Below are 27,247 nucleotides of genomic sequence, written 5' to 3' on the forward strand. Positions count from 1 at the left end.
ACACATTCAATGTTAAACAAACTCTCTCCCTTCACATATTAATATGTCATAATTTCCCACTCCCCCATGTAAAAGTATGATGTTCATATCACAATCAATGCTTAGGCTACCCCTCTAAGGCAGACCAGCATTTCAAAAGATTAAAAGTGGTCACCAAGGAAATTTCTGGCATTGCACTATGACCCAAATAAACAAAACATAAAGACTGCAAAAATCATTAGTATTCTCTATCCACAATCATAATCAAGGAAGCTTTTATGAAAACATACACAAATAAAATTTAGTCCAATAATTCCACTCTATATACTTCCATAAAATTAAATACTGTCACCTCTTACATCAATACAATGGGCAATCTAACATTAAATTCACTTCCAACACTGCTGACCAACTTCTCCAGCACACAGGCCCAGATCTGAATTCCATTAACTAGCACAGACTTGCAGAATTATTCACTCTGCACCACAGAGTGTTCAACAAAATACTGTGGCAGTCAATGAAGCAAACCGTAATTACTGGAAAAAAGTACAGGAAAAGAAATACTTACAGGATAAAACACATGGATAATATAAAAACGGGCAAGTCAGCACCGTTTAGCAAAAGGTTATCTGAACTAGTGCTACTGGTGGAAGAACAATGTCTTAATATCACAGCAGAGATAGAAACATTGGTTCAAACAGAGCAGTGACTAGAACATAAATGTACTGAATTTTTGAGAAGAACATCTCAGATACAATTTAAAACATGGAACAAGTCCGAGCCAACTCTAATCTTCTGGTTTGCAAACATGCATTAAAAGAATTTTTCAGTAAACTGTGGAACTCCTCCTGCTCTAAACCTGGACAAAAGTGCTACACTATACCCTATCCTATTACTCCTACCATATTTATCAACACAACTCTCTCAGCTACTTATGCCCTACCCTTCTCTATTTCTCTGTTTTCTTAGTCTCAGTACTATATGCCCTCATCTCCTCTCACTTTTCTCCCCCAGATCTTGCCTTCTCTCTCTCTCTCATTTCTCTCATCCCACTCTTGCCCTATACAGAACCTTCTGACGTACTCACAGCCATCTCAGTCACTTCATTGTTCTATCAACCTATGTACAAATGGTGATTTTAAACTGCATCTTACTCAAGCTGTCTTATGTTTTTAAACAGTAACTCTCAATGAAATTATGTTAAAATGTATATCTTATACTGTAATTTTTTTAAATATATTTTTTTCAATACTGCCATGTATTCTTACCTAAATTTGTGTATAATGCAAAGCTTAATACTATAATGATTACATTTGTTTTATGCACTGTTATGTGTTTGGATCTTTTCATCCCAGGCATCAACTAAAAGTGGGTATCCTTGACCTAGATGATTTTCCCAATAAGCAAATTTCAATAAATAAATTAATAAATATCAGATGACTTAAGGGAGTTAATACCTTCTTTTAATAAACTTTCTTTTGCTTCTTGCACTCTAGTACACAAGTTTTTAGGCAACGTATATTATAATATATAAAGGACTAAATGTATATAACACTGAGTGGTTCATTGCCTAGGAGAAATAGTGATGCAACACTCTACTGAACAGTTAAGTATATCAATATTAACAACAAATACTAAAGTCTAGTGCTGAAGAGGCTTGAATATCATTAGGCATAATTCACATATTCCCTGGGACATAGCTGTCAGATTGTGGAGGTTTGGATCATCACAATCGTAAGATTATACGGTAGCATATATCACTATCCAAATGCTAACATTTAGATTTGATACAGCAATGACGTCATGATTAATTTCCAAACATCTTGAGTGAATATCTGCCTCAGTGGATTACGCAATTATTACCAAAACCGATCATTCATTTATTTTCTAAATTGCTTGTCCTGGTGGTAGCTGCATTGGTAGCAATCTGAGCAAGACAGCACAAATGTCATAATCCCCAGCAACTGTTTCATAGATCAGACTTCTCTATCTCCAGCAAATGCCTCAAAAGTCATTGTGAGGGATTTCCAGACATTCTCCGACTGTCTGAGAGACAAACCCATCAGTCCTCTTACTGCTTGTATCTATGATCTAATCGTTTTGTTTACCCAAAGTTTGTGATTAAAGGTGAGAAGACGGACACAAACTGAGTGCTACTCAGATCCCCTTACCCCCATAGTTCTGCACAATGCCTAAGGCTCTGCCACTGTTGCACCCATCTTCTGTTCCATCTCCTGATCCCATCTACCCTCATTCATGAAAAAAGTCCTCAAGATACTTAAATACTTTCACTTAGGTCCTCTGTCCTCATCTATAGACAGCAATCCATGTTCTCCAGGAAATGAGCCATGACTTCTGATTTGGAATTACCCTTTCTTATTGTCAACTGTTTCAAAATTTGAAGCAAGCCACTCCAATGTATATCTGATCTCAATCAAATGAGGCCAAGAGCACAGCACTTTCTGCAAACAGCACAGCTGCAACTCACACATCTACAAACGGGATACTCTACCAACTGTGGCCGCTTCTTCATATACTGTCTCCAACTGCAAACAGGAGTGGAGACAAGCTGATTTTGACACCATCACTGCATTTGCAAATTTTTTTTTTTAGTTGTAACATCTGAGAGAGATGTATGCTAGACAAAACTAAGGTTTGCTATTTATTACTCTGTGTAGGAAAATAATATTTATGTGCTTAACAATATACACGTATTCAGTTTATAATACAGGTGAAATGACTGGATAATGATCTTAGCAACACTAACTGCAAAACGTGCTGAAAAACCTTTTTTAATTCTGGATAGTATTTAATAGTCTTGTACTCCATTGTCTTTTTTTCTATTAATACTTGAGCTTCAATTGGAGGTGATGAAAAAACAGAAACATCTTTATGATAACATACATGTAGTGGCAGTTACTATTATTTTTAATAGTTGAATGGTCTTAACTGCTAAATCTATTATTTTACTCTCTCAAAATAATTAATGGCTGCAAAACGTATTATTAAAGTTATTCAGCAGAAGGCATGTGTCCCTTATAAATATATGAACTATATGAGATGACAATTTAAATCTCTTAATACTTGAGTATCTAAATAAAATAAAATATTAATAAAGATTCACATTTCCTACTGAATACATGCATATTCATCAATAATGCAGGTGGCAAACACCAGTCGTTTGCCTTCTTCGGCTTATCACAAAGCATGCAAACTAAAGCCTTAACAGTATGCTCTGACAAAAAAACTAGGAAAGGAATGACAAACTATTCAGAGTGTATGTCACACTGAAACATGCTTTGTCAAATCAAATAGAAAAAGTCTCACAGCAACACGTTTAGGGAGATGTCATTACTAGGGTCTTTGGATAGCTACATTAAAGAACAACATCACAGAGTACATTGAGTAATACAGAGTATCATGGGTATTATGAAGTTTTTAAAATCCAAAAAGCAGCCAAAAAATATGTACCAATAAAATCCAAAAACACAGAACCAGACTCCAGTGACATGAAACAAATAAAATAATGTATTTAATAAAACACTAAAACATGAGCGCTTTCATCTCTCAAGGAGACTTCATCAGATGCATATATTTCCACACCAGTAGTCTTTTTATACTAAAATGTTGACAGATAAATGCATTGCATCATCACCAAGTGATCATCTTCATTTACAACTCATCTGTTTCTTACAGGTACCACTGCCAGGTTTCACCTAAGGATATCAGCCTTTTCCTTCAATACAGGTCCAATGGACACTTGATCGTTAAGCCCCGGGGGAGATACAGCATTCAATTGTAGCTGCCAAACTCTCTTTTTTACCAGCAGTCTCTGCCAATCACCCCCACTTGTGTTAATTGTTATCCTTTCCAAAATACCAAAATTAAATTTCTTAAAATTAGGGCAAACCAGTGAGTTCCTGTAAAGGGCATTTGTTTCCTTTTCCTTCCTTCTCTCATACATGTGCTCATAAATTCTGGATCTTAATGCTCGCTCCGTCTTCCCTACGTAAAATCCTTTGCAGTCCTCACATTTTGCTAAGTACACTAGTTTGTTAGTTGCACAGTTACCATTTGCAAATGTCTGTGTTTTTGGATTTTATTGGTATTATGAATTTGTTGTAGGTAGAGGTAGACTGAGCAGCCATCTTAGCTCTGTTTTCATGGTTAAAGCTAAATCATTCCTACAAAGCATGACCAAAAAGTGGTAAGACTACAGAAAGGGTTATTACACCAATAAATGGAAAGTGCACTCACACAGACAGACACACACACACACACACACACACAATATATTTCAAAAAGAGTCAGTGGGTGCAAAAATGCAATCCAGTCAGAATGCGTTTCTGTTAAGATGGAAGAGATGAAAGTAGCCTTCAATCCTCCACAAGGCTTTGAAATCTGTAAATTATGAGTCAGAAAAAAACAAATGGCCAACTTTTGTCTTAAAGAAAATAATTACTGCAAAAAAGCAACAAGCAATAACAAACTACAGCAAAGCCATAAATGTTAATGAATATTTAAGTAAAAATTAAATTGCAGTCAGTGTCTTGGATGTTAAAGGGCTAGCTAGTGGGCAAGGAGAATAACCGAGCTGGCTTGCTCAAGCTCTCTGGTAGGAGGCTATTGCACCTTACAAATAGTATTTTGGTGGAAATATTTTCTACAGAACATATGGTTTTGGGTGAGAATGATGTCACTGCAAAACTGTGGGCCTACCTATCTACCAGTAAGCCCACTGAATATCTCCAGAGAAGTAATGTCAGGACAAGATGGTTGAACTAACAAGACAAAATCCTGATCACAAAGTTATAACAATAGTTTTAGCTGCCCACAGCAGTCACCATTAGGAGCCAATGAATGTTGAAGAATGCTATGAGAGAAAGGATAGTCAGATGGGACACCAAATGTCAGGGCTGGCCTTAGCAACTGTGGAGTTCCATTTTGGTGGGGCCTCTCATCTACCACCATAGCTCTCCCTTCACTATCTGGCTTCTGTATTAGATTGGCTTTCAAAAATGTATACTATTGCTGTGTATTAAAATAAACAATATGTTTATTTAATAGCTTATTATTTTGTCATAAGGCATGTTAGAATAGAAGTAAACTATTGGACTTTTGGATTACCCTGATCCAACATGATCTCTAGTTCTTCTCACTGTGTCTTCGTAACTCACTCATGCACAATGGATGGGGCCTGGTCAGGGTTGCCAGATTTCCAACTGGCCAGGAAGGGACAAAGTCTAAAAAAAAAGGTCTTTCACTAAGTGAAGACATCACAGTTCCGCATTAAACAGAAGTAGCTCTGTGTTTATTTTTATAAATAAACACAGAGCTACTTCTGTTTAATGCGAAACATTGCAGTTCCGAATTACACAGAAGTAGCTCTGTTTTGCGATGTTTTGATTGGCCTGTATACCGGAATACGGGCCAATCAAAAATCGCTCAACACAGAGCTACTTCTGTTTAATGTGGAACATAGCAGTTCTGCATTAAACAGAAGTAGCTCTGTTTTGCGATGTTTTGATTGGCCCATATACCGGTATACAGGCCAATCAAAAATTGCTAAACACGGAGCTACTTCTGTTTAATGCAGAACATCGCAGTTCCGCATTAAGCAGAAGTAACTCTGTTTTGCAATGTTTTGATTGGCCCATATACCGTATGCGGAACTTCCACATTAAACACAAGACGCTCCGTGTTTAGCGATTTTTGATTGGCCCGTATGCCGGTATACGGGCCAATAAAAAAAAAAAGCGGAGGCTGCCCGGGATTTAAACCTGCAGTGCGGGACTCGGGACAGTCCCGCCCAAATATGGCAACCCTGGGCCTGGTTGATGGGCCACTAAGGTTATCCAACTACATAGTGTGTCACCAGATGGATATACCCTGGCTTACCAGTAAAGCTATTCCAAACCCATGTAGTACTGCCTGGATCTCCTGACCCTGAGAAGCAGATAGCTGCACACTTCTCCTTGTTTACTTTACACTATTTTAAATTTCATTGTATTTTTGTATTATGTCCGCTTATGACTGTGTTCATTTAGGCTACATACTATCCTAACCTGCACTTCTCTGCATGCTTGCTATTACATTACCACTGTTGCACTAATATTGATTACAATGAATTGTTTCTGTGGTTACTTTCCACTGTGTTATTGTTTGAACACTTTCAGAAAAGTTTTTAATTTTTCTCTGTATCTTTGCCTCACCCCACTTATCACATAAACCTCATGTTTCACTTCTCAGGGATTATTTTACTTCTATCTGTGACTATAACAAGCAGTTTTCTGCCACACTACTGAATTAATAACATTCTGTCACAAGTCTTACTGATCAGATGCTACCTTACATCACAGTATCTGCATTTTGTATGCTTAGTATTTGTTTTCATGCTGTCCGAGACTGACTATTCCACAGTTATTTATTGTGTCTTTATTCATTAACAGCTGTTTATACATCCCATTATCAGTAAGAGAAGCAAACGAAAACAGTACTATTCTTATCAGTCTTTGAAATAAGCATTGGCTTATCTTCTGATACACTAAATGGAGTAGTACACAAAACCAGAAGTTAATCCAACCAGTTTTGCATTAAAAACCCTGTTGAGCGCTCAGCAGCATCAACTGACCACTAGGAGAGTGCAAGCAGCTTGTTCCCTGAGCCCTACAAGAGGCATGAAGCTGGAGTTACCAATAATACAGGACTTATAAGTACTGTAGGAGTAAGACTACAGCTCAAAAATGCACTGCACTTTGCTAGAGTCTCTTAGGTGAATCCTTTGAGTCAAGTAAGGCATAATTACCCTGTCATAGCCTAATGTGGGGGCCCCCTAAGGGAGCTGGGCCCTATTGGGCCAAATTAGTCTAACTGGCCTAAGGCTGGTCCTGCCAGATGTTTGTCCTGGCAGAGAAATAAATATTACTCTGTGGGGCACATACCATTTAACCAGTGCTTACATGTTTCTGTGTTAGGGAGTTTATGGAGAGTGTCAGTGACGTTCATTTAGCTTAAGAAAATGTGCACATTTATATGTTATCAAGCATAATACTTGCCCCTTAAAAACAGAAAACATCTGGTAATTGACTGTAACAGATGAATTGTGGGCTTAAGTAACTAAATATCGAGTCAGTGTGATGACATCTGGAAAATAATGTAGGAATCATTGTTATAAATGCAGAAGTAGGTTAAAGCAATCTGCTGTGGCACAGTTCAGAGTAAGGAAACAAAAATGATTTTGCAAGCCTCCTTACAGTGATTAAACATACAGTGGACATACTGATCTGTTAATTGAAAGTTTATCTAAATAAACTGTAGTGGGTTTACACAGGACAGCATACATACATACTACTGACACTAAGGTGCTCTCTGCTATTCTTTAAAAGTAAAGGACAGATCGCTGGGTAATGCAATCTGACAATTATAAACTGAACAAATTGCCTTACCCATAACTGTAGTCTTTTGGCACAGGAAATGGAATGTGGGATTTTGGTAGAAGAAAGAATGTCCGAAGGATATGTAGGATGCTGCAACCAGAGAAGAAAAGGAACATGGACTTCAGTGTGACCCCGTATTCATGGAGAATCTGAAAAACAGTTTTAAGAATTAGATATTATGGTTGTCTCATTGTTAATTTACCCACTTTCTTCTTCATTGGTTCCTGCTTTACTTGTACTGTTGTTCTTGATATGTCAACCATATACATGTTTCCATTCCAACAGCCAAAGGAACTCAGCATTCATACCTCACCAGGAGATGGAGCATTGCCATCCACTGGCACTTTCCCCTTAATTAAGTCAGCAGGAACTGTCTGCAGGGAATGAAATGCTAGCCATTGACAAGAATGTCAGAAAACACTGGATTTGGACAACAGCTACCAAACACGGTTATCATAGCTGTTATACAAGCCACTGTCTTATAGTATGAAAATGTACTTTCAGTAACAATGAAAAATAAATCAGCAGCAGTTTAGAAGTTTTATGTATTTTTATTTTTATATTATTTTACTATTATTTCCAGGTTTGTATATTACCAGTTTTTACACAGTCTCAGCACTCACTTGTCCAAAGCCTACTATGACCCATTCCTTGCAGTAGTAAATTTGCAGTGCTAAAGCATAAACTTTTTCTGCTTTCCAGACTCAGGACACAACTGAAAAGTCAGTGAGAGTTATCTCATCTATAGCCTACAACTAAATAAATACATTGTGTCTACTATCATATTAAAGGCTGATGCTCATTCAGTTTTGCATAGCATTTGCATACTCATTCTACTGTGTAAACAGAACTTGTGCAAGCACTAAGTCACAGAAGGCTACTCCTTAAGATGTCTTCGTGGGAACATTTTGCTTGGGGCAAACACTGCCTGTTGGCCTCCCCACTTCCCTAGGACCTTCTAACAGAAAGGTTCTTCTACTTGTGGAAAGCTCACATACAGAGGAAGCAACCAACATTTTAGGAACTCATGGTCAGGAGGGGTCCAGTCAAAACTCACTAAATCTGCAGATAAAGTACTGCATGGGCAGGAATTACACAAGGGCATTTTGAGAAATGTTAAATCTGCAGATAAAGTACTGCATGGGCAGGAATTACACAAGGGCATTTTGAGAAATGTTAAATCTGCTGATAAAGTACTGCATGGGCAGGAATTACACAAGGGCATTTTGAGAAATGTTAAATCAGCAGATAAAGTACTGCATGGGCAGGAATTACACAAGGGCATTTTGAGAAATGTTAAATCTGCTGATAAAGTACTGCATGGGCAGGAATTACACAAGGGCATTTTGAGAAATGTTAAATCTGCAGATAAAGTACTGCATGGGCAGGAATTACACAAGGGCATTTTGAGAAAATGTTAACCAAGCTGATAAAGTAATTGTATGTTAGAATTATATTAAGTTAGTATTTAGAAATGTTAAATCTGCTGATAAAGTACTGCATGGGCAGGAATTACACAAGGGCATTTTGAGAAATGTTAAATCTGCTGATAAAGTACTGCATGGGCAGGAATTACACAAGGGCATTTTGAGAAATGTTAAATCTGCTGGATAAAGTACCGTACGGGCAGGAATTACTACTGCTGGGCATTTTGAGAAATGTTAAATCTGTTGGATAAAGTACTGCATGGGAATTACAGGAATTACACAAGGGCATTTTTGAGAAATGTTAAATCTGCAGATAAAGTACTGGCATGTACACAAGGGCATTTTTGGAATTAAATCTGCACAAGGGCATTTTGAGAATGTTAAATCTGGGTAGATAAAAGTACTGCGGGCAGGAATTACACAAGGGCATTTTTGAGAAATGTTACAATCTGCTGATAAAGTGTACTGCATGGGCACAGGAATTACACAAGGGCATTTTGAGAAATGTTAGAATCTTGTTGATAAAGCAAATTTCGCATGGGCAGGAATTGCATAACAAGGCATTTTGAGAAATGTTAAATCTGCAGATAAAGTACTGCATGGGCAGGAATTACACAAGCGGCATTTTGAGAAATGTTAAATCTGCTGATAAAGTACTGCATGGGCAGGAATTACACAAGGGCATTTTGAGAAATGTTAAATCTGTAGATAAAGTACCAAATGCAGGAATTACACAAGGTATTTTGAGAAATGTTAAATCTGCAGGAATTACACAGTACTTGAGAAATTGGCACTCCAGAAAGATAAGTATCGTATGGGTAGAATTACCAAGGCATTTTGAGAAATGTTAAATCTGTTGATAAAGTACTTTCTGCATGGGCAGGAATTACACAAGGGCATTTTGAGAAATGTTAAATCTGTTGATAAAGTACTGCATGGGCAGGAATTACACAAGGGCATTTTTGAGAAATGTTAAATCTGCAGATAAAGTACTGTGGGCAGGAATTACCTGCAAGGGCATTTTGAAATGGCAAATCTACTGGAGAATGCACCGTGCGGGCAGAATTACGCGCATTTTGAGAAATGTTAAATTCAGATAAAGTACTGCATGGGCAGGAATTACACAAGGGCATTTTGAGAAATGTTAAATCTGCAGATAAGGTACTGCATGGGCAGGAATTACACAAAGGGCATTTTGAGAAATGTTAAATCTGCAGATAAAGTACTGCATGGGCAGGAATTACACAAGGGCATTTGAGAAATGTTAAATCTGCTGATAAAGTACTGCATGGGCAGGAATTACACAAGGGCATTTTGAAATGTTAAAAATCTTCCTTGAACAGCAAATTCCGTTGATAAAGTACTGCATGGGCAGGAATTACACAAGGGCATTTTGAGAAATGTTAAATCTGCAGATAAGTACTGCATGGGCAGGAATTATACTGGGCATTTTGAGAATGCAACGTTAAATCTGCTGATAAAGTACTGCATGGGCAGGAATTACACAAGGGCATTTGAGAAATGTTAAATTCAAAGATAAAGTACTGCATGTAAGTAGAATTGGCTACTGGGGGCGGGCATTTTGAGAAATGTTAAATCTGCTGATAAAGTACTGCGGCGGCAGGAATTACACAAGGGCATTTTGAGAAATGTTAAATCTGTTGATAAAGTACTGCATGGGCAGGAATTACAATGGGGGGGCATTTTTGAGAAATGTTAAATCTGCTGATAATAAAGTACTGCATGGGCAGGAATTACACAAGGGCATTTTGAGAAATGTTAAATCTGCAGATAAAGTACTGCATGGGCAGGAATTACACAAGGGCATTTTGAGAAATGTTAAATCTGCTGATAAAGTACTGCATGGGTGAATTGTCAGGAATTCACATAATAAAGGGCACACAAGGGCATTTTGACAAGGGCATTTGAAATGTTTAAATCTGCTGATAAAGGTACTGCGTAGGCAGGAATTACCTACCAAGGGCATTTTGAAATGTTAAATCTGCTTTGTTGGTACATGGGCAGGAATTGCAAGGGCATTTTGAAATGTTAAATCTGCAGATAAAGTACTGCATGGGCAGGAATTACACAAGGGCATTTTGAGAAATGTTAAATCTGTTGATAAAGTACTGCATGGCAGGAATTAATAAGGGCATTTTGAGAAATACAAATTCACGATGCATCAAAGCAGCAGGAATTACACAAGGGCATTTTGAGAAATGTTAAATCTGCAGATAAAGTACTGCATGGGCAAGCAGTGCTGCATGGGCAGAATTACACAAGGGCATTTTTGAGAATGTTAAATCTGCAGATAAAATTACTGCATGAATGGGAATTGCATAGGGGCATTTTGAGAAATGTTAAATCTGCAGATAAAGTACTGCATGGGCAGGAATTACACAAGGGGCGAAATGTTAAAATCTGCTGATAAAAGTGCTGTGGGCAGAATTTTTACAAGGGCATTTTGAGAAATGTTAAATCTGCTGATAAAGTACTGCATGGGCAGGAATTACACATACATTTTGAGAAATGTTAAATCTGTAGATAAAGTACTGCATGGGCAGGAATTACACAAGGGCATTTTGGAGAAAATGTTAAATCTGTTGATAAAGCAATACCGTATGGGCAGGAATTACACAAGGGCATTTGAGAATGTCAAATCTGCAGATAAAGTACCGTATGGGCAGGAATTACACAAGGGCATTTTGAGGAAATGTTAAATCTGCAGATAAAGTACTGCATGGGCAGGAATTACACAAGGGCATTTTGAGAAATGTTAAATCTGCTGATAAAGTACTGCATGGGCAGGAATTACACAAGGGCATTTTGAGAAATGTTAAATCTGCTGATAAAGTACTGCATGGGCAGGAATTATTAATAAGGCATTTTGAGAAAGCTAAATCTTGCAGATGCGCACTGCATGGGCACCACACAAGGGCATTTTTGAGAAATGTTAAATCTGGTAGGATAAAGTACTGCATGGGCAGGAATTACACAAGGGCATTTTGAGAAAATGTTAACAATCTGCAGATTAAAGCACTGCATGGGCAGGAATTACACAAGGGCATTTTGAAATGTTAAAATCTGCTGATAAAGTACTGCATGGCAGGAATTACTAATAAGGGCATTTGAGATCCTTTCTTCCATTTGTGGGAAAAAAAAAAAGCAGAAAATCTTTATTCTTCACCAATGAATTAAAATCCCCTTCTACAAAGCAAAGAGAACAGACATGAGCTAACTCAGAGTCTCTAGGAGTTTTCCCAATACAGACAACCACAGTAACATGCTGGTTAAAATTGGCATTTTTCAGTACAAAATTAATATCTCAAGAGGATAGATTTTCTGATTTAAAATGCCCCAAAAGCTTTATACCACAAATTAGAGCTAAAATAAAATCAACAATAATAAAAAACCAACAACAGTTTGTACCTACCATAGCATGTCCCCTAACAATCCGCCAGCTAGTCTGCCACAGGATCCAAATGACTAATATCTTAACAGGTGTTCTAAAATGCATAAAACATGCCCCACATATGAAGACACATAACATTTGTAAAAACAGAAATACCACAGAGAAGGAGGATACCACTGCAGATGCATGCATTTATGGTAGGTACAAAACTGTACTATGTCCTTCAAGGATGATCCAGTCCAAAAAACCATAGCCAAACTGGGGAGGAGGTACTAAAGAGATTATGGTGTAGTTAAGATCCCTTGCAAAACAGCAGTGGCAACTGCTCACTGGAAAAAGATTATAATGCTTGGCAAATGTATGCACGGAGCTCCAAGTAGCAGCCTCTAAAATGTCTTTGGTAGCCACTCCGTAAAAAGCTGTAGTAGTGGCTGTAGCCCTTGTGGAGTGAGGTCTGATGTTTTCTGGAGTTGTCTTTCCATGATAAGAGTAACAAAATCTAATGCAATTTCCTATCCATTTTGAGATTGTCTGTTTTGAAATTGCTTTTCCTTCCATTCCTGTTGCATATGCTACCAGAAGCTGGTCAGTTTTCTATTGTTCTTGGTTCTGTCCAGGTAGTAGCGCTTGCCTATGCACATCCAAGGTATGCAGTAGTCTTTGCCCCCTGTTCTGTGGGTTGGGGAAGAATGTTGGTAGGTGGATTGCTTGGTTTAATGATACCCTGGAGACCACCTTTGGCATAAAAGTAGGATTAGTTCTCATGGACACTCTATCCTGATGGAAGATAAGGAAGGGCTGTACTGCCATTAATGCCTGTAATTCAGAAACCCTTCTTGCTGAAGTGATTGCAAGCAGGAAAGCAGTTTTCCAAGATAAGTACTGTAATTCTGCTGTTGCTGCTGGTTCAAAAGGGGGAAGTGTCAACTTTTCTAACACAAAGTTCAAGTCCCATGTAGGCAATGGTGGCTTCCTTGGTGGCTTTACATTTTTAATTCCTCTCAGAAACTGCCTGAGTAGAGGATGTCAGAAGCCTGGAGGATCCATGTTGTATTCTGCTGAAATTGCTGATGCATGAATCTTAATGGAGGAGTAGACAGGCCATTGTGGAAAAGCTCTGCTAAGTATTCCAGGATGTTAGCTATGTTTGCCAGTGATACATTTTCTCCTTTTGCTGCACTCCAAATGAGATATCTTTTCCATTTTGCTGAATAAGTTTTTCTTGTTGAGGGTCTGCGAGCCTCCAAGATAATGTCTTTAACCCTTTGAGATAAATCTGGGTTATTTTGTATGTAATGTTCCAAGCAGCTAGCTGCAGTGTTTTCAAGTTTGGATGCAGGATTTTGAAGTTGTTCTGTGTTAGCAGTAAAGGAACTAGGGGTAGAGGCCATGCGTGTTCCCGAGACATACTCCTCAGTAGTGGTACCAATGCTGCCTCGCCAGTCTGGAGCTATCAGGATGATCCTTGGGTGATCTTCTTTGATCTTCAGTAGCACTTTGTGCATCAAAGGAAGAGGTGGGAATGCATATGCTGTCAGGTTTTCCCAACTGAAAGATAGGAGTCCACCTTCCAAGCAAGTGGGTGGTATGTCCTTGTGCAGAATTTTTTCAATTGGTGGTTGTGTGGGGATGAATAGGTCTATTTCTGGTAGTCCCCATTTCCTTGTAATGGATTTGAAGATGTCTGGATGCAGCATCCATTCGTGGGCATCCGTGGTAGTTCTGCTTAAGATGTCTGCTAGTATATTTTCTTTTCCTGGCACAAATATTGCCTGAGCTGAATGTTGAGGTTCAGGGCCACATTCCAGAGGTCCATTGCCATCATAGCATAGGATATGCATCTGTGCCTCCCTGTTTGTTGATATACCACATAACTGTGGTGTTGTCCGTCCTTATCAGCAAATGACCCTGTTGAAGAAACGGTCTGAATGTCTGAATTGCCAGTTTTACTGCCAGCATCTCTTTTTGATTTATGTGTAGGTTCAGCTGGTCTTGAGTCCATAAGCCTTGTATGCACTTGTCCACCATGTGTGCCCCCCAACCGAGGTCTGAGGTCCGTGGTGATAGTCTGGCTTGAGGCTGTGGAAGGGCAGTCCTTTGTTCAAATTGACAGGCCTGAGCCCACCAAATTCTTGCTTCAGGCATGGAATTATTGGAATTTGGGTTTCTAGGCTGTGCTTGTGCTGAGACCATAAATTCCTTAGGTACCATTGCAACTTCCTCATATGTAGTCTGGCATGTGGAATCAATATTATGCAGGATGCCATGTAACCCAGGGCTTGCAGGACTTTCCTTGCTGTAAGCTGGTTCTGTGTGGTTAATGCCATGAAATAGAGTGGTAGGTGCTTCTGCTTTTCTGCTGTGAGGAATGCATTTGGTTTGATGTGTCCAGTTCTGCACCCAAGAAGGTTATCCTTTGGGATGGTATCAGCCTTGACTTTTTTATGTTGACTGTGTATCCCAGGGCTTGCAATAGGTGAATGACCTTTCTCAAATCTTTTGTTAATTTGTTTTTGTTTTCTAGGCTGTGCTTGTGCTGAGACCATAAATTCCTTAGGTACCATTGCAACTTCCTCATATGTAGTCTGGCATGTGGAATCAATATTATGCAGGATGCCATGTAAAGCTTGCAGGACTTTCCTTGCTGTAAGCTGGTTCTGCGTTGTTAATGCCATGAAATAGAGTGGTAGGTGCTTCTGCTTTTCTGCTGTGAGGAATGCCATTTGGTTTGATGTGTCCAGTTCTGCACCCAAGAAGGTTATCCTTTGGGATGGTATCAGCCTTGACTTTTTTATGTTGACTGTGTATCCCAGGGCTTGCAATAGGTGAATGACCTTTCTCAAATCTTTTGTTAATTTGTTTTTGTTGTCCGCTTGTAACAGGCAGTCGTCCAGGTATGGGTAAATTTGAATTCCCTGAAGCCTGCAATGAGCAATTACTGATGCCAGGCATTTCGTGAATACTCTCTTGATAAGCCAAAGGCAATGCTGAGAATTGATAATGCTCTGATCCTGCAAGAAATCTGAGGTATCTTCTGCAATTTGGTCGTATGGGGACGTGCAGGTATGCCTCCTTGAGATCTAGAGTTACCAGCCAAGACTCCTTGCCCAGCATGGGAAGAAGCTGCTGTTGGGTCAGCATCTTGAATTTTGGAACTATGAGATATGTGTTCAGAGCGGACAGGTCGAGAATAGGTCTCCATTGGTTTTCCTTTCTTGGCACCAGGAAAAGTCTGGAGTAAAATCCTTGTTTGGCAGAATTAAAGGGCTTTTAGAAATGTTAACTTGATAAAGTCTGCATGCAGGAATTCCAGGCTTTTGAGAATTTAAGGTCTGTAATAGCTGGAACTTTACGCAAGGGTTTGGAATGTAAACAGGTTAGTCTGTGGTAGGTTCAGGGCTTGGAATGCATCTGCAAGAATGCCTGGGCAATGAAGGCTTGAGAAATTTAAATTGTTACTAGTGCATGGGCAGAATTCAAAGGCATTGAATTTAAATTTGGTAGTACCCTGGCGAATTACCAGGGATTGCATGTAATCGGATTAGACTTGGCTGATAACAGGGCATTTTGAGAAATGTTAAATCTGCAGATAAAGTACTGCATGGGCAGGAATTACACAAGGGCATTTTGAGAAATGTTAAATCTGCTGATAAAGTACTGCATGGGCAGGAATTACACAAGGGCATTTTGAGAAATGTTAAATCTGCAGATAAAGTACTGCATGGGCAGGAATTACACAAGGGCATTTTGAGAAATGTTAAATCTGCTGATAAAGTACTGCATGGGCAGGAATTACACAAGGGCATTTTTGAGAAATGTTAAATCTGCAGATAAAGTACTGCATGGGCAGGAATTACACAAGGGCATTTTGAGAAATGTTAAATCTGCTGATAAAGTACTGCATGGGCAGGAATTACACAAGGGCATTTTGAGAAATGTTAAATCTGCTGATAAAAGTACTGCATGGGCAGGAATTACACAAGGGCATTTTGAGAAATGTTAAATCTGCAGATAAAGTACTGCATGGGCAGGAATTACACAAGGGCATTTTGAGAAATGTTAAATCTGCTGATAAAGTACTGCATGGGCAGGAATTACACAAGGGCATTTTGAGAAATGTTAAATCTGTTGATAAAGTACTGCATGGGCAGGAATTACACAAGGGCATTTTGAGAAATGTTAAATCTGCAGATAAAGTACTGCATGGGCAGGAATTACACAAGGGCATTTTGAGAAATGTTAAATCTGCTGATAAAGTACTGCATGGGCAGGAATTACACAAGGGCATTTTGAGAAATGTTAAATCTGTAGATAAAGTACTGCATGGGCAGGAATTACACAAGGGCATTTTGAGAAATGTTAAATCTGCGGATAAAGTACTGCATGGGCAGGAATTACACAAGGGCATTTGAGAAATGTTAAATCTGCAGATAAAGTACTGCATGGGCAGGAATTACACAAGGGCATTTTGAGAAATGTTAAATCTGCAGATAAAGTACCATGGGCAGGAATTACACAAGGGCATTATAAGAATTGTTAGATCTGCTGATAAAGTACTGCATCGGCAGGTATTACACAAGGGCATTTTGAGAAATGTTAAATCTGCTGATAAAGTACGCATGGGCAGGAATTACACAAGGCATTTTGAGAAATGTTAAATCTGCAGATAAAGTACTGTATGAGCAGGAACTATACAAGGGCATTTTGAGTAATGTTAAATCTGCTGATAAAGTACTGCATGGGCAGGAATTACACAAGGGCATTTTGAGAAATGTTAAATCTGCAGATAAAGTACTGCATGGGCAGGAATTACACAAGGGCATTTTGAGAAATGTTAAATCTGCTGATAAAGTACTGCATGGGCAGGAATTACACAAGGGCATTTTGAGAAATGTTAAATCTGCTGATAAAGTACTGCATGGGCAGGAATTACACAAGGGCATTTTGAGAAATGTTAAATCTGCTGATAAAGTACTGCATGGGCAGGAATTACACAAGGGCATTTTGAGAAATGTTAAATCTGCAGATAAAGTACTGCATGGGCAGGAATTACACAAGGGCATTTTGAGAAATGTTAAATCTGCAGATAAAAAGTACTGCATGGGCAGGAATTACACAAGGGCATTTTGAGAAATGTTAAATCATAGATAAAGTACTGCATGGGCAGGAATTACACAAGGGCATTTTGAGAAATGTTAAAATCTGCTGATAAAGTACTGCATGGGCAGGAATTACACAAGGGCATTTTGAGAAATGTTAAATCTGCTGATAAAGTACTGCATGGGCAGGAATTACACAAGGGCATTTTGAGAAATGTTAAATCTGCTGATAAAGTACTGCATGGGCAGGAATTACAAGGGCATTTTGAGAAATGTTAAATCTGCAGATAAAGTACTGCATGGGCAGGAATTACACAAGGGCATTTTGAGAAATGTTAAATCTGCTGATAAAGTACTGCATGGGCAGGAATTACACAAGGGCATTTTGAGAAATGTTAAATCTGCTGATAAAGTACTGCATGGGCAGGAATTACACAAGGGCATTTTGAGAAATGTTAAATCTGCTGATAAAGTACTGCATGGGCAGGAATTACACAAGGGCATTTTGAGAAATGTTAAATCTGCAGATAAAGTACTGCATGGGCAGGAATTACACAAGGGCATTTTGAGAAATGTGGCGTTTAACAATAAATCCATCTTTTGGGACAGCTAATCAGGGAACTGTGTTCTTGCTGTCCGCAGGCCCCACCTTGCTGAACCTGCTGTTTCAGTGCACATCAGGTCATGATGCTGCTGTCAGTGGAGAAGCATGTAAAGTACAATTGTTTAAGAACTCACCCTAATGGTAGATGCCCTACTTATCACTGTTACAGTATTCCTGGCATATGGAGTTGTTACCACTGACAACTGGCTCGGGTACCAAAGCTTTCCCTTCCCAAAGTCGTATGTCCAATGCATGACCTCAACTTGTATGTGCTGGGGTATAAAGATGGATGTACTAGAGCAGATCCTCAGGCTATCTTCAAGCCAGTGGCCTGAAGACTACTGAGAGGGTAGACTGGTCAGCTAGGAGGAATTTAGCTGGAAGAGGTAATTCAACTCACCAAACAATGGTGAGAGCAAAGGGAGAGAGGCAAATGAAGGCTGAAGTAAGATACAGAAGAGGGGAAGGAGGGTGGGATGGAACAGAAGTGATCAGTAGGACATCTACTATTATGTTATATTAACTTCTTACACAACTGTACTGTGTACCAACTGAAATCATCATTGCAGTACTCCCCACATACAGGTGATTCCCAGAGCTGAAGGAAGAAAGAAGGGTATTTGGCTACTGGGCAGAAGAACTGTCTAGCAGCCTGGACAGAACCAACCAAATGAAGGCTGCCTAGAACTGAAGAAAGTATCAGTTTTGTAGTGTTTGGTAAAGGTATGTACAGAGGACTAAATGGCAACCTCTGAGATAGATCTAATTCCCTCACGGAAGCTGCTGCCCTATTGGAATGTGCTTTAGGTCAGGAGGGAAAGGTCTCACCACGATATGAGTAGCAGAAAGAGACAGCCTTTGAAATCCAAGCTGCAATGGTTTTTAGAGACTGGCTGCCCAATTTAGGGTTCATAAATAATACAAACAGCTAGTCAGTCTTTCTGAAGGATTTAGTTTTGTCCTGATAAAAACTGAGCTGCCTGTGAATGTCCAAACAATGTAAGATCCTTTCTTCCATTTGTGGATTAGAAAAGAAAGTGGGAAGATGAGCAGACTAAACGAGTTGCAGCTCATTCACTACCTTGGGCACGAATGATGGATTAGCCTTTAAAGTCACCCTGTCCTTCTACAAAATAAGACAAGGGGGAACAGACATGAGCGCTTGTAACTCAGAAAGTCTCCTAGCAGAGGAGGACGGTTTCCCAAGTACAGACTATTACAAAAGTGGAATATGCTGGTTAAAAGGTTGGCAGAATATTTTTTCCAGTACAAAATTAATATCTCAAGGAGGATAGATGGGTTTTCTGATGGGTTAAGATGGACTCCCCTAAGGAAAAGCTTGACCTCCATACTAGCCATTAGTGGATGGCTAAGCCATAGGCAGGCATTGACAGCTGATATGTGAGCCTTAATAGAAAAGTACACACACAACTGGAACTGACTATGTTTGTGGCACCAATACCAAAACCTTTTCTGTTTAGCAGTATAACATTTTTCTAGCTGTGGGTCTCCTGGCCTCCTGTAGAACAACTTCTTTAGAGAAGAGGGGGTCTTTTGAGGAATCCAAATCCTATCATCCACAGGGTCAAACTGAGAGATGGAATATTTGGGTGGAGAAGCAAGCCTTTTTGCTGAGTTACTAGGTTCACGAAGTGGAATCCTCTCTGCAAGTTCCCTTTATCAGGTGAAATAGCAGGGGAAAGCAACACTGCCTTGACCAAAATGGTGCCAGTAAAAGGAGTTTGCATGCTTTCTATTGTGACTTGAGAAGAATATTTGGAAGAAGAGACAGAGGAGGAAAAGCATAGAGGAACTTCCTTGTCCACTGGAAGGAAAAGGCATCGGTTCACCAAGCTGTAGGACAAGGGTCCCTGGTGCAAAACCTGGAGGGCTGATGCCTGGTTGGTGAAGCAAAGAGGTCCATCTGAGAAGTGCCCTATTGAAAGGTGATCATCTGGAAAACATATCTGTTCAAAGATCATTCGTGGGGGTCCTCCAAGGAGCTGCTTTGGAAGTATTCATGTACACTGTCCTGAGAAGGGTTGCAAAGTTCCATTCCTCCTGTGCTAACTTGAACAGTGGGTAAGATCTAGTGCCTCTCTTTTTTTTTTTTTTTTTTTTTTTATGTACCACATACTTGTGGTGTTGTCTGTGTATATTAGGAGTGGCCCAGGTTTCTAATGGTGGGCAAAAATCTGAAGAGATTGCAGAAGAGCCCTCATTTCTTTCAGACTGATACGTTCCTTAAGGAACTGAGGTTGGCATTTCCCCTGTACTCGGTGTGATCCTGTCAAAGTCCCCTATGCCTCATTTGGGGCATCTGTGTGAACCTCTTGGAGAGGAGGAGGTGGTGAGAATAGCAGTTCTGTGTTGAAGATGACCTGTCCCTTCCACCAAAGTAGCTCCATTTTGAGATAGGGAGAGAAGGGAATCAGGGTGTCCAATGGGTGGCAGTGCTGGGACCACACAGATTTCAGGTACCATTGGATTTTTCTCTTGTGGAGTCTTGCCAGGGGGGGACATAGAACTGGTGGCTGCCATTACCTGCAAAAGTCCTTAGTATCTCCCTTGCTGAGCAATGGGCAGCGGAGGAGAGATTTCAGAAATAACTGGACAGAGTGTGAACCTTTTCCTTGGGAAGGAAGGCTGTATTTTTCATTATGTCCAGCCTACAGCCCAAGAAAAAAAGGTTCTGTGGATGGATCATGTTGGAATTTTTGAGGTTATAGTAAATTTCAGACCTGTTAGAAGTTGGAAGGTGTAGAGCAGATTTTGAAGAATTTCTGGAGTGAGACCCTGGATCAGTAGGTTGTGCAGGTAGGAGAAAATTTGGATTCCCTGAGTGTGACAAAGCTACTACTAGAGCTAGACATTTGTGAACTCTTGTGGGGCTGTGGAAAGGCAAAAAGGCAGAACAGTAAACTAAAAATGCGAGGAGTCACAGAAAAACCTGAGAAATGTTCTGCAAGAAGGATGAATGAGTATGTGCAAGTAGGTGCTTTCAGATGTAGTAACACTAAGAAAGCCTGCGATAGAATGAAGGGCATGAGAGTGTGAAGAGAGAGCATTCTGAAGAAGGTACCTTCAAGCATTTAGGAGAGACAGGTCTAGGATGGGTTAAACCTGCACTTCTGTTCTTGGGACTAGAAAAAGCCTGGAGTAAAACTCTTTCCCGTGAACTCCTTTGGGGCTTGCTGTATGATGCCCTGATTCAAGAGGTCTTGAATAATGGGGACAGAAGGGATATTTGGTTTTGAGGAGGTGTTTCCCAAAACATGGCATAACCCCCCTTGATGATGTAGAGGACCCACTTGTCTGTGGTAATAGTGCCCCACCTGGCCAGGGAGAGCAACAGTCTTTGGGAAAGAGAGGAAACGGGACTTGAAGGCAGGGTAAGGACTGCTGCACAGGCAGTCACAAGATTTTTGCTTCCAAAGGAAGGACCCCCCCCCCCCACTGGAAGTTTCCTATGTTTTTTTTCTGAGAACCTTTTCCTTGGGTTTTCCTTTGTTTCTGAGCTGTTGTAAAGTCCTTTCTAATGAAGGAGTCAGCTTTAGATGGGTAGTTCGTATGGTATCTAGGAACGGAGGAGAGTAGGATCTGTCTGTAGTCTTTCATGGCCTTACCTTGATCTTGAAGAGTTTTGAACAGGCTGGCCTCCTGAGGACCAAACATTTTAAGTCTTTTTACAAGGGACAATCTTGAATTTTTTATTTGAAATCTTCAGGGATAGGCCGACTGTGAAGCCATGCATATCTGTGAATAACAGATCCCACTGCAGCTGCTCTAGAAGAAGCATCACTGCATGTAATGCTGTGTCTGGCAATCTGAGTGGCCTGCAAAAGTAAGCTCTGCATTTTACACTTCGACTCTGCTGTAAGAGAGACTGGTATAGCTTTGTTTAAGAATTGTAGGTCAGAGGTCAAGTACTTTGTCATTTGAGTCTGATAGTTAACTGCCCTAAAGGCATGGGTAAGCCTTAGCTTCTTTCCCCATCTAAGCATAGCCCTACTGTCTTTGTCAGTAGGTAGTTTATTTGGATGGGGCAGAAACTTACAGGGCTTATCTGAGGAGTCTGCTACTGGATTCTTATATAAATATTTTAGGTCAAAAGGCACCTTTTAAAATCTATCCTGGTCTCTTAGGAACTGGCTACTGAGAATGAGGTAGTTGGGCTGAAAGGCATCCTGGAAAGCCTCAAGGACAGGAGGGACTGAAAAAGAGCTGGGAATACTCATCTCCAAGAGGGTGTGTAATACCTCTTCTAAACATCAGAGTTCTGTGTGGATTATCATTCAGTCTTTCATCAAGTTCTGTATAATCTTTCCAAAGGAAGTTTCCTCAATAGGGGAATCCAGTAAGAGGGAGACCTCTACATCAGAAGAGATCTGACCTGGAGAATGCAGCTATGAGAAACAATCCAGAGAATGGTCAGACGAAGAGGAAACCAGGGTAGTTTTTAGGAGTAGCCTGTGGTTGTGAAGACCCAAAGGAAGTAGGTTTCAAAGACATAGTTTTGAAACCCCCCTGTGAGAAGTCTATCCACTCCTTTTCCCTAGCTGCTGAGGGAGATGCCACATGCTTAGTCTTCTGACATCCACTTGGCTGAGACACAGAGGCTCAGAGCCCTGTCTGACTTCTATTAGAGAGCCTGTGATCTCATCCAGAACCAAGCTTGAGGGACACCTTGCAGTCCCTCAGAAATGATGAGATGTCGCTCTTTGGACATATTAACAATTTGCAAGGCCTCAGGAGCCATACTGGCCTTCACTGAGGTCTTGATAATGGGCAACTGAAAAGTACAGAGGGTTCTGTACCCTCAGCAGGTACATTGAACTCACAAATGTTTGACTACAGCTCTATTTGAGGCCTCAAGTTTTTCTTTGGTGGCTGAGGGACATCCACGGATGCAGTCAGTCATCTTGGACTGGGACAAGCATTTAAGATGCTGGGTCTCTAGAAAGGTGTTGAGAGTGGAAAGCCTTGATGTAAGGGTTTAGGGAATGAATCACTGATAGACTGAGCAAGATATGTGATCATGTTCCAAGCCTAAGGAAAAAAGACACTTGATATGCAAGTCCTTGAAAGGAATCTGCTTATAGAACTTGGACTAATCTCTCCTAGCTGACATCTACAACTTTCAACAAAACATTTTAAGATAAAAAGGAAAGTTCCCCTACAGGACACTTATCTGGATAAATGATCAAAGCAAAGGTACTAATGCCTAAACAGCGTACAGCCCAAGAGATGCATGAACTTTGGCTTGGGGGTGAGACAGTCTCAGGACACAAACTCATACATCTGTCTATAACCCAATGCATATGAGCTGAGGTCATGCATCAGACAAATGACCTAGGGAAGGTAAAGTTTGGTAAGCCAGCCAGATGTCAGGCGTGACAACCCCATATGCCAGGCATACTGCAACAGTGATTTCAGTCAAGACATTTACAGATGTGAGTCACATCTCCACTGTCTTGCCACCCTCCACAGACTTAATCTGGAATATGTTACTCCATGTTTTTCCCTTTTATTTCTGGTGGCACTATCACGGATGGCAGCTGATGACATTGCTGTCAGTCGACAACATTAATACTTCTGCAGCAACACAGAAAGGTAGAGTTTTAGAAATAAAAGGGGAAGGTGGGCAATATGTCACACGTTGGTAATGGTCATACTTAATAAGTAATGATTCCTGCTAACTTCATTCAACAACAGAACTACTTACTCATTTTTCATGGAATTACATGATTGTATAATTCACTACAACCCAATTATGCCTCCAGCAGTTTCTGTAGTTACATCCTAGTGACACCTTCAGGTGTCTAATAGAGTTTGTTCATACTTGTATTAATAATTACAAAACCATGCTACATATACGGTATTTATTTACCTGTATTCAGTTACTGGGTGGGTAAGTTGGTCCACAGACTATTTACTGCCATGACCCAAGATCATTAAAGCAGTTTAGCACAGCAAATTACAAGAAGACAGTACAATTACAAGCAGCTTAAGAAGATAACAGTGAGTAACATAAATGAAGAATATAGTGTTTAAACAACATACACAACATGTCTTCTTTATAACATATAAGTAATAATCAGAGCATATTTGCAGCATTACATGCAATGCATCTATCTTAGCACTCTGTTTATACCAGTAGCATATTTACAATGAGTGTTTACAGAATGAAAACACTGTCAAGAAGGTAGGAGTCTGAGATTGATTTGCTTGTCATCAATTATTGTCACTGATAAATGCATCTGTCAACTGCATTAAAGTCAATACTGCGGTATAATATTTAAGATTAATGTGCATTTGATAATGAAAAACTAGTATATGTCCTGTTTGGATCATTATTCTTTCAGGAAAACTTGGCTAGACTTAGAAAGGCACCCCGACCCCTGGGATCATTAGCCTAGTAACAATCTATGAATCAATATTATATATAATACAACATGAATGCCACGCGCTGTGCTATCAAATGGAGAAATCTTGAAAATGTGACCATAAAAATTAAACATTTAAGAATATTCATTTAAACCTGGTGGGGAAAAAAGCTCCCAACACATTACTCCATTGTTTCTCTTTTTAATCTGCTTTTTTTTTTTTTTTGTAGTTAAATCAGGAAATGAACCAAGCACCCTCTCAATGCCTATGAAAGAAAAAATGTCAAATGTGAAGTTAGACATTTATATAAAGCACTATGGCTCCTTATACAAATGATAAGCACACAAATGTAAAGCAATGCATTGTCTAAAGGGGAGAGATGACTAACCAATATAAAGGTTCCACAGATGCATATGGACATGTAAATCACCTGTTTGTTGATGCAAGTAATCAGTTGAATAAAGTTATACATTTTAATGATGTTAACAGACATGAAAACGTTTAGCCCAAATTCAGAAATGTTAGTGCGAGGTATACACCCCATAACAACTTTGTAGAATTCAGTGACAGCCCTACTGCAGTGCTTTTGGACAAAGATGTGAAGCACTGTGGTGGTCTGTCTTCGTGGCCATACTACATACTAATGAGACTTTACGAGGGAGAGGCAAATGCTAATTAGCTTTGTGCTCTCTTCTGGAACACAACACATCTGACCGTTGTATTGTCTTGTTAAAGAAATATTAAACGTTGCTCATCAACTATTTATTTTTATTGTCTTAATTTTCGTATTTTTCTAAACACCTTAACAATCAAGTAACACAAAAAATTGCATAACCTCACACAAAAGATCACAGCTGGGCAATCAGAATGCTGCTGAGAGTATGTTTGTTGTTTAAGTGGTTACTGAGACATTGTAAATTGTTTAGAAAATATTACAAAGTTAATACTGAGTGCTGAATATGACTTATAAAATCCAGGTTAAGATCCAAAATCTAATGAACATTGCCACAGTAAAGATTTGTTTGTGCTGAACACTCTTCCATTGACATTTCTTTGGTTCTAGAGATATAAACATTTGAAATGTGAGGACACATCTTGATTTTGCCAAAAAGCAAAGGACGCTTTTGTCTTAAGTGTTTCTCCATTCCACTCCATTTTGAAGTTACGCTTGTAAGAACCACATTAATAAAAATGTTTTGTATTAAAAGTATCAAATATTGTTTTCTAAGGAATATGTATCACTCTATTCTATTTCTATAAAATTCCTAAATGACTGCTATACACAGTTAAAAAGTTCTCCAAGGTCAGAGTTTTATTTCTGATGACTTCAATTCTGCCCCTCATTCTTAAGGCTAGACACCCTCCCTGTACTCAGTACTAAGATAATGAGTGTTGCAGCTTTGCCTACATAATCTTCAACCGTTTCTTTGGAAACCCTGTTTTGCTGCTTTGGATGATAAATATTTACATACTTTATGTTTACTACTATCTATGTGTCTTAACCAAATACACCATCTAGGTTTTTAAAACAAACAAAATTAACTCTCACCCATGCCTGAGTGATGGTAGTTATTGTTTCCAGACATTTTCACCTATGACTGAGAATATTTACTGTATCCAGACATCTTTTTCATGTCTTTATTTCATGCAAGCAGATATGCATCTTTATCATGTTTAAAATCATATCCATAAAACATATCCATATGCCATTTTAGTGACAGAACAGCTTTGCAAGTAATAAGATATATTACAAACTCACCCCCCCCCCTCCCCCATGAAGGTATCGGTTTATATACATGAATGTATACATTACGTTGTGGTTCTTATTATAATCATGAACAAAACAAATCCTCAAATCATGTCATACACACTGAAATGAATGCTTTTACAGTACCTTCACAAGAAGAAAGATGGAAGATGAAGAGTCAAAGGCACCATTATAGAGGGTGATAACTGTGGAACGTCGACTTCCGTACAGATTGCCTATCTGCAAGAAATACGAAGAAAAATGTATTGCCTGAAATTATATTCCATTCTATTGCAGGTACTGTGGTTTAGGACCGTTATACAATGCTTCAAGGATATACATACACACAGTGGAATTCATAGATAAAGCGATTCATAGTCATGCCCACTGATTGTAGCAGTACATCTAATTAAAAGAGAATATGAGCGAGTATGAATCATTCAAATGAGCATCAAGAACAGCAGCTCAGTTACACAACCTACCAGCTGGTGGTACATGGTTAATGCAGGCATCTAGGAGCAAACTTCATACAATCTCACACTCCCCCCTCACTGCAGACACACAAATAGAAACACACACATGCATGCATGTACATTCATGCACATGCAACTTAGATACTGCACTTATCTCCTGGACATGGGCAGTCATCACTGAATGCAATCTTGGGTATTGACTAGCATTTTGTTGGTATTACATTGGGATGAAACAGCTAGGCTTAAAGTGATCCACAGGGTGATAGCCTAGTGATCTCCTATGATTTTATGATTATCCAAGACCCAAACTGCTATGAGACAGGGAAGGCTAACAGAGCCACTTTAGAGTATAGTCTATTCTAATTATCCTTCTCTGTCCAAGACTAGAAGCTACACGCAAGCACATGGCCATACACCTTGGAAAGATACTCAGATATTCATATGCACACACACACATACTTGCATAGCCTGTCACACACTCGCACTTGGCCACACTACTTTTCTGGACTGGCAATCTGGGAAGGGTGAAGCTGCCCTGCTGTTTCACCCTACCTAGATTCTTTCCATGTGAAATGCACAGGCCATGCAGAGCTGTATAAGCTTGCACTTTTTCTGTATTGCTTTGATGGAAACTGCCATTCTAGACTATTTGTTTTCAAAGCAGTGCACTGAAATGCTAATAG

The 27,247-nt window shown here is 39.5% G+C and overlaps 1 protein-coding gene across 1 annotated transcript in view; it reads right to left on the bottom strand.

Annotated features, from left to right (window-relative positions):
• SLC43A3 (solute carrier family 43 member 3) overlaps positions 1-27,247 on the bottom strand; it is a 918,925-nt gene that overhangs the window by 211,702 nt on the left and 679,976 nt on the right. Inside the window, exon 8 of the mRNA XM_044084126.1 lies at positions 7,425-7,564. Coding sequence (XP_043940061.1) covers positions 7,425-7,564 — 140 coding nt within the window. The remainder of the gene's footprint in view (positions 1-7,424; positions 7,565-27,247) is intronic.

Source organism: Protopterus annectens, chromosome 9.part0 (genome assembly GCF_019279795.1).
Source record: "Protopterus annectens isolate FY-2018-M chromosome 9.part0, PAN1.0, whole genome shotgun sequence".
Taxonomy (NCBI): domain Eukaryota; kingdom Metazoa; phylum Chordata; order Ceratodontiformes; family Protopteridae; genus Protopterus; species Protopterus annectens.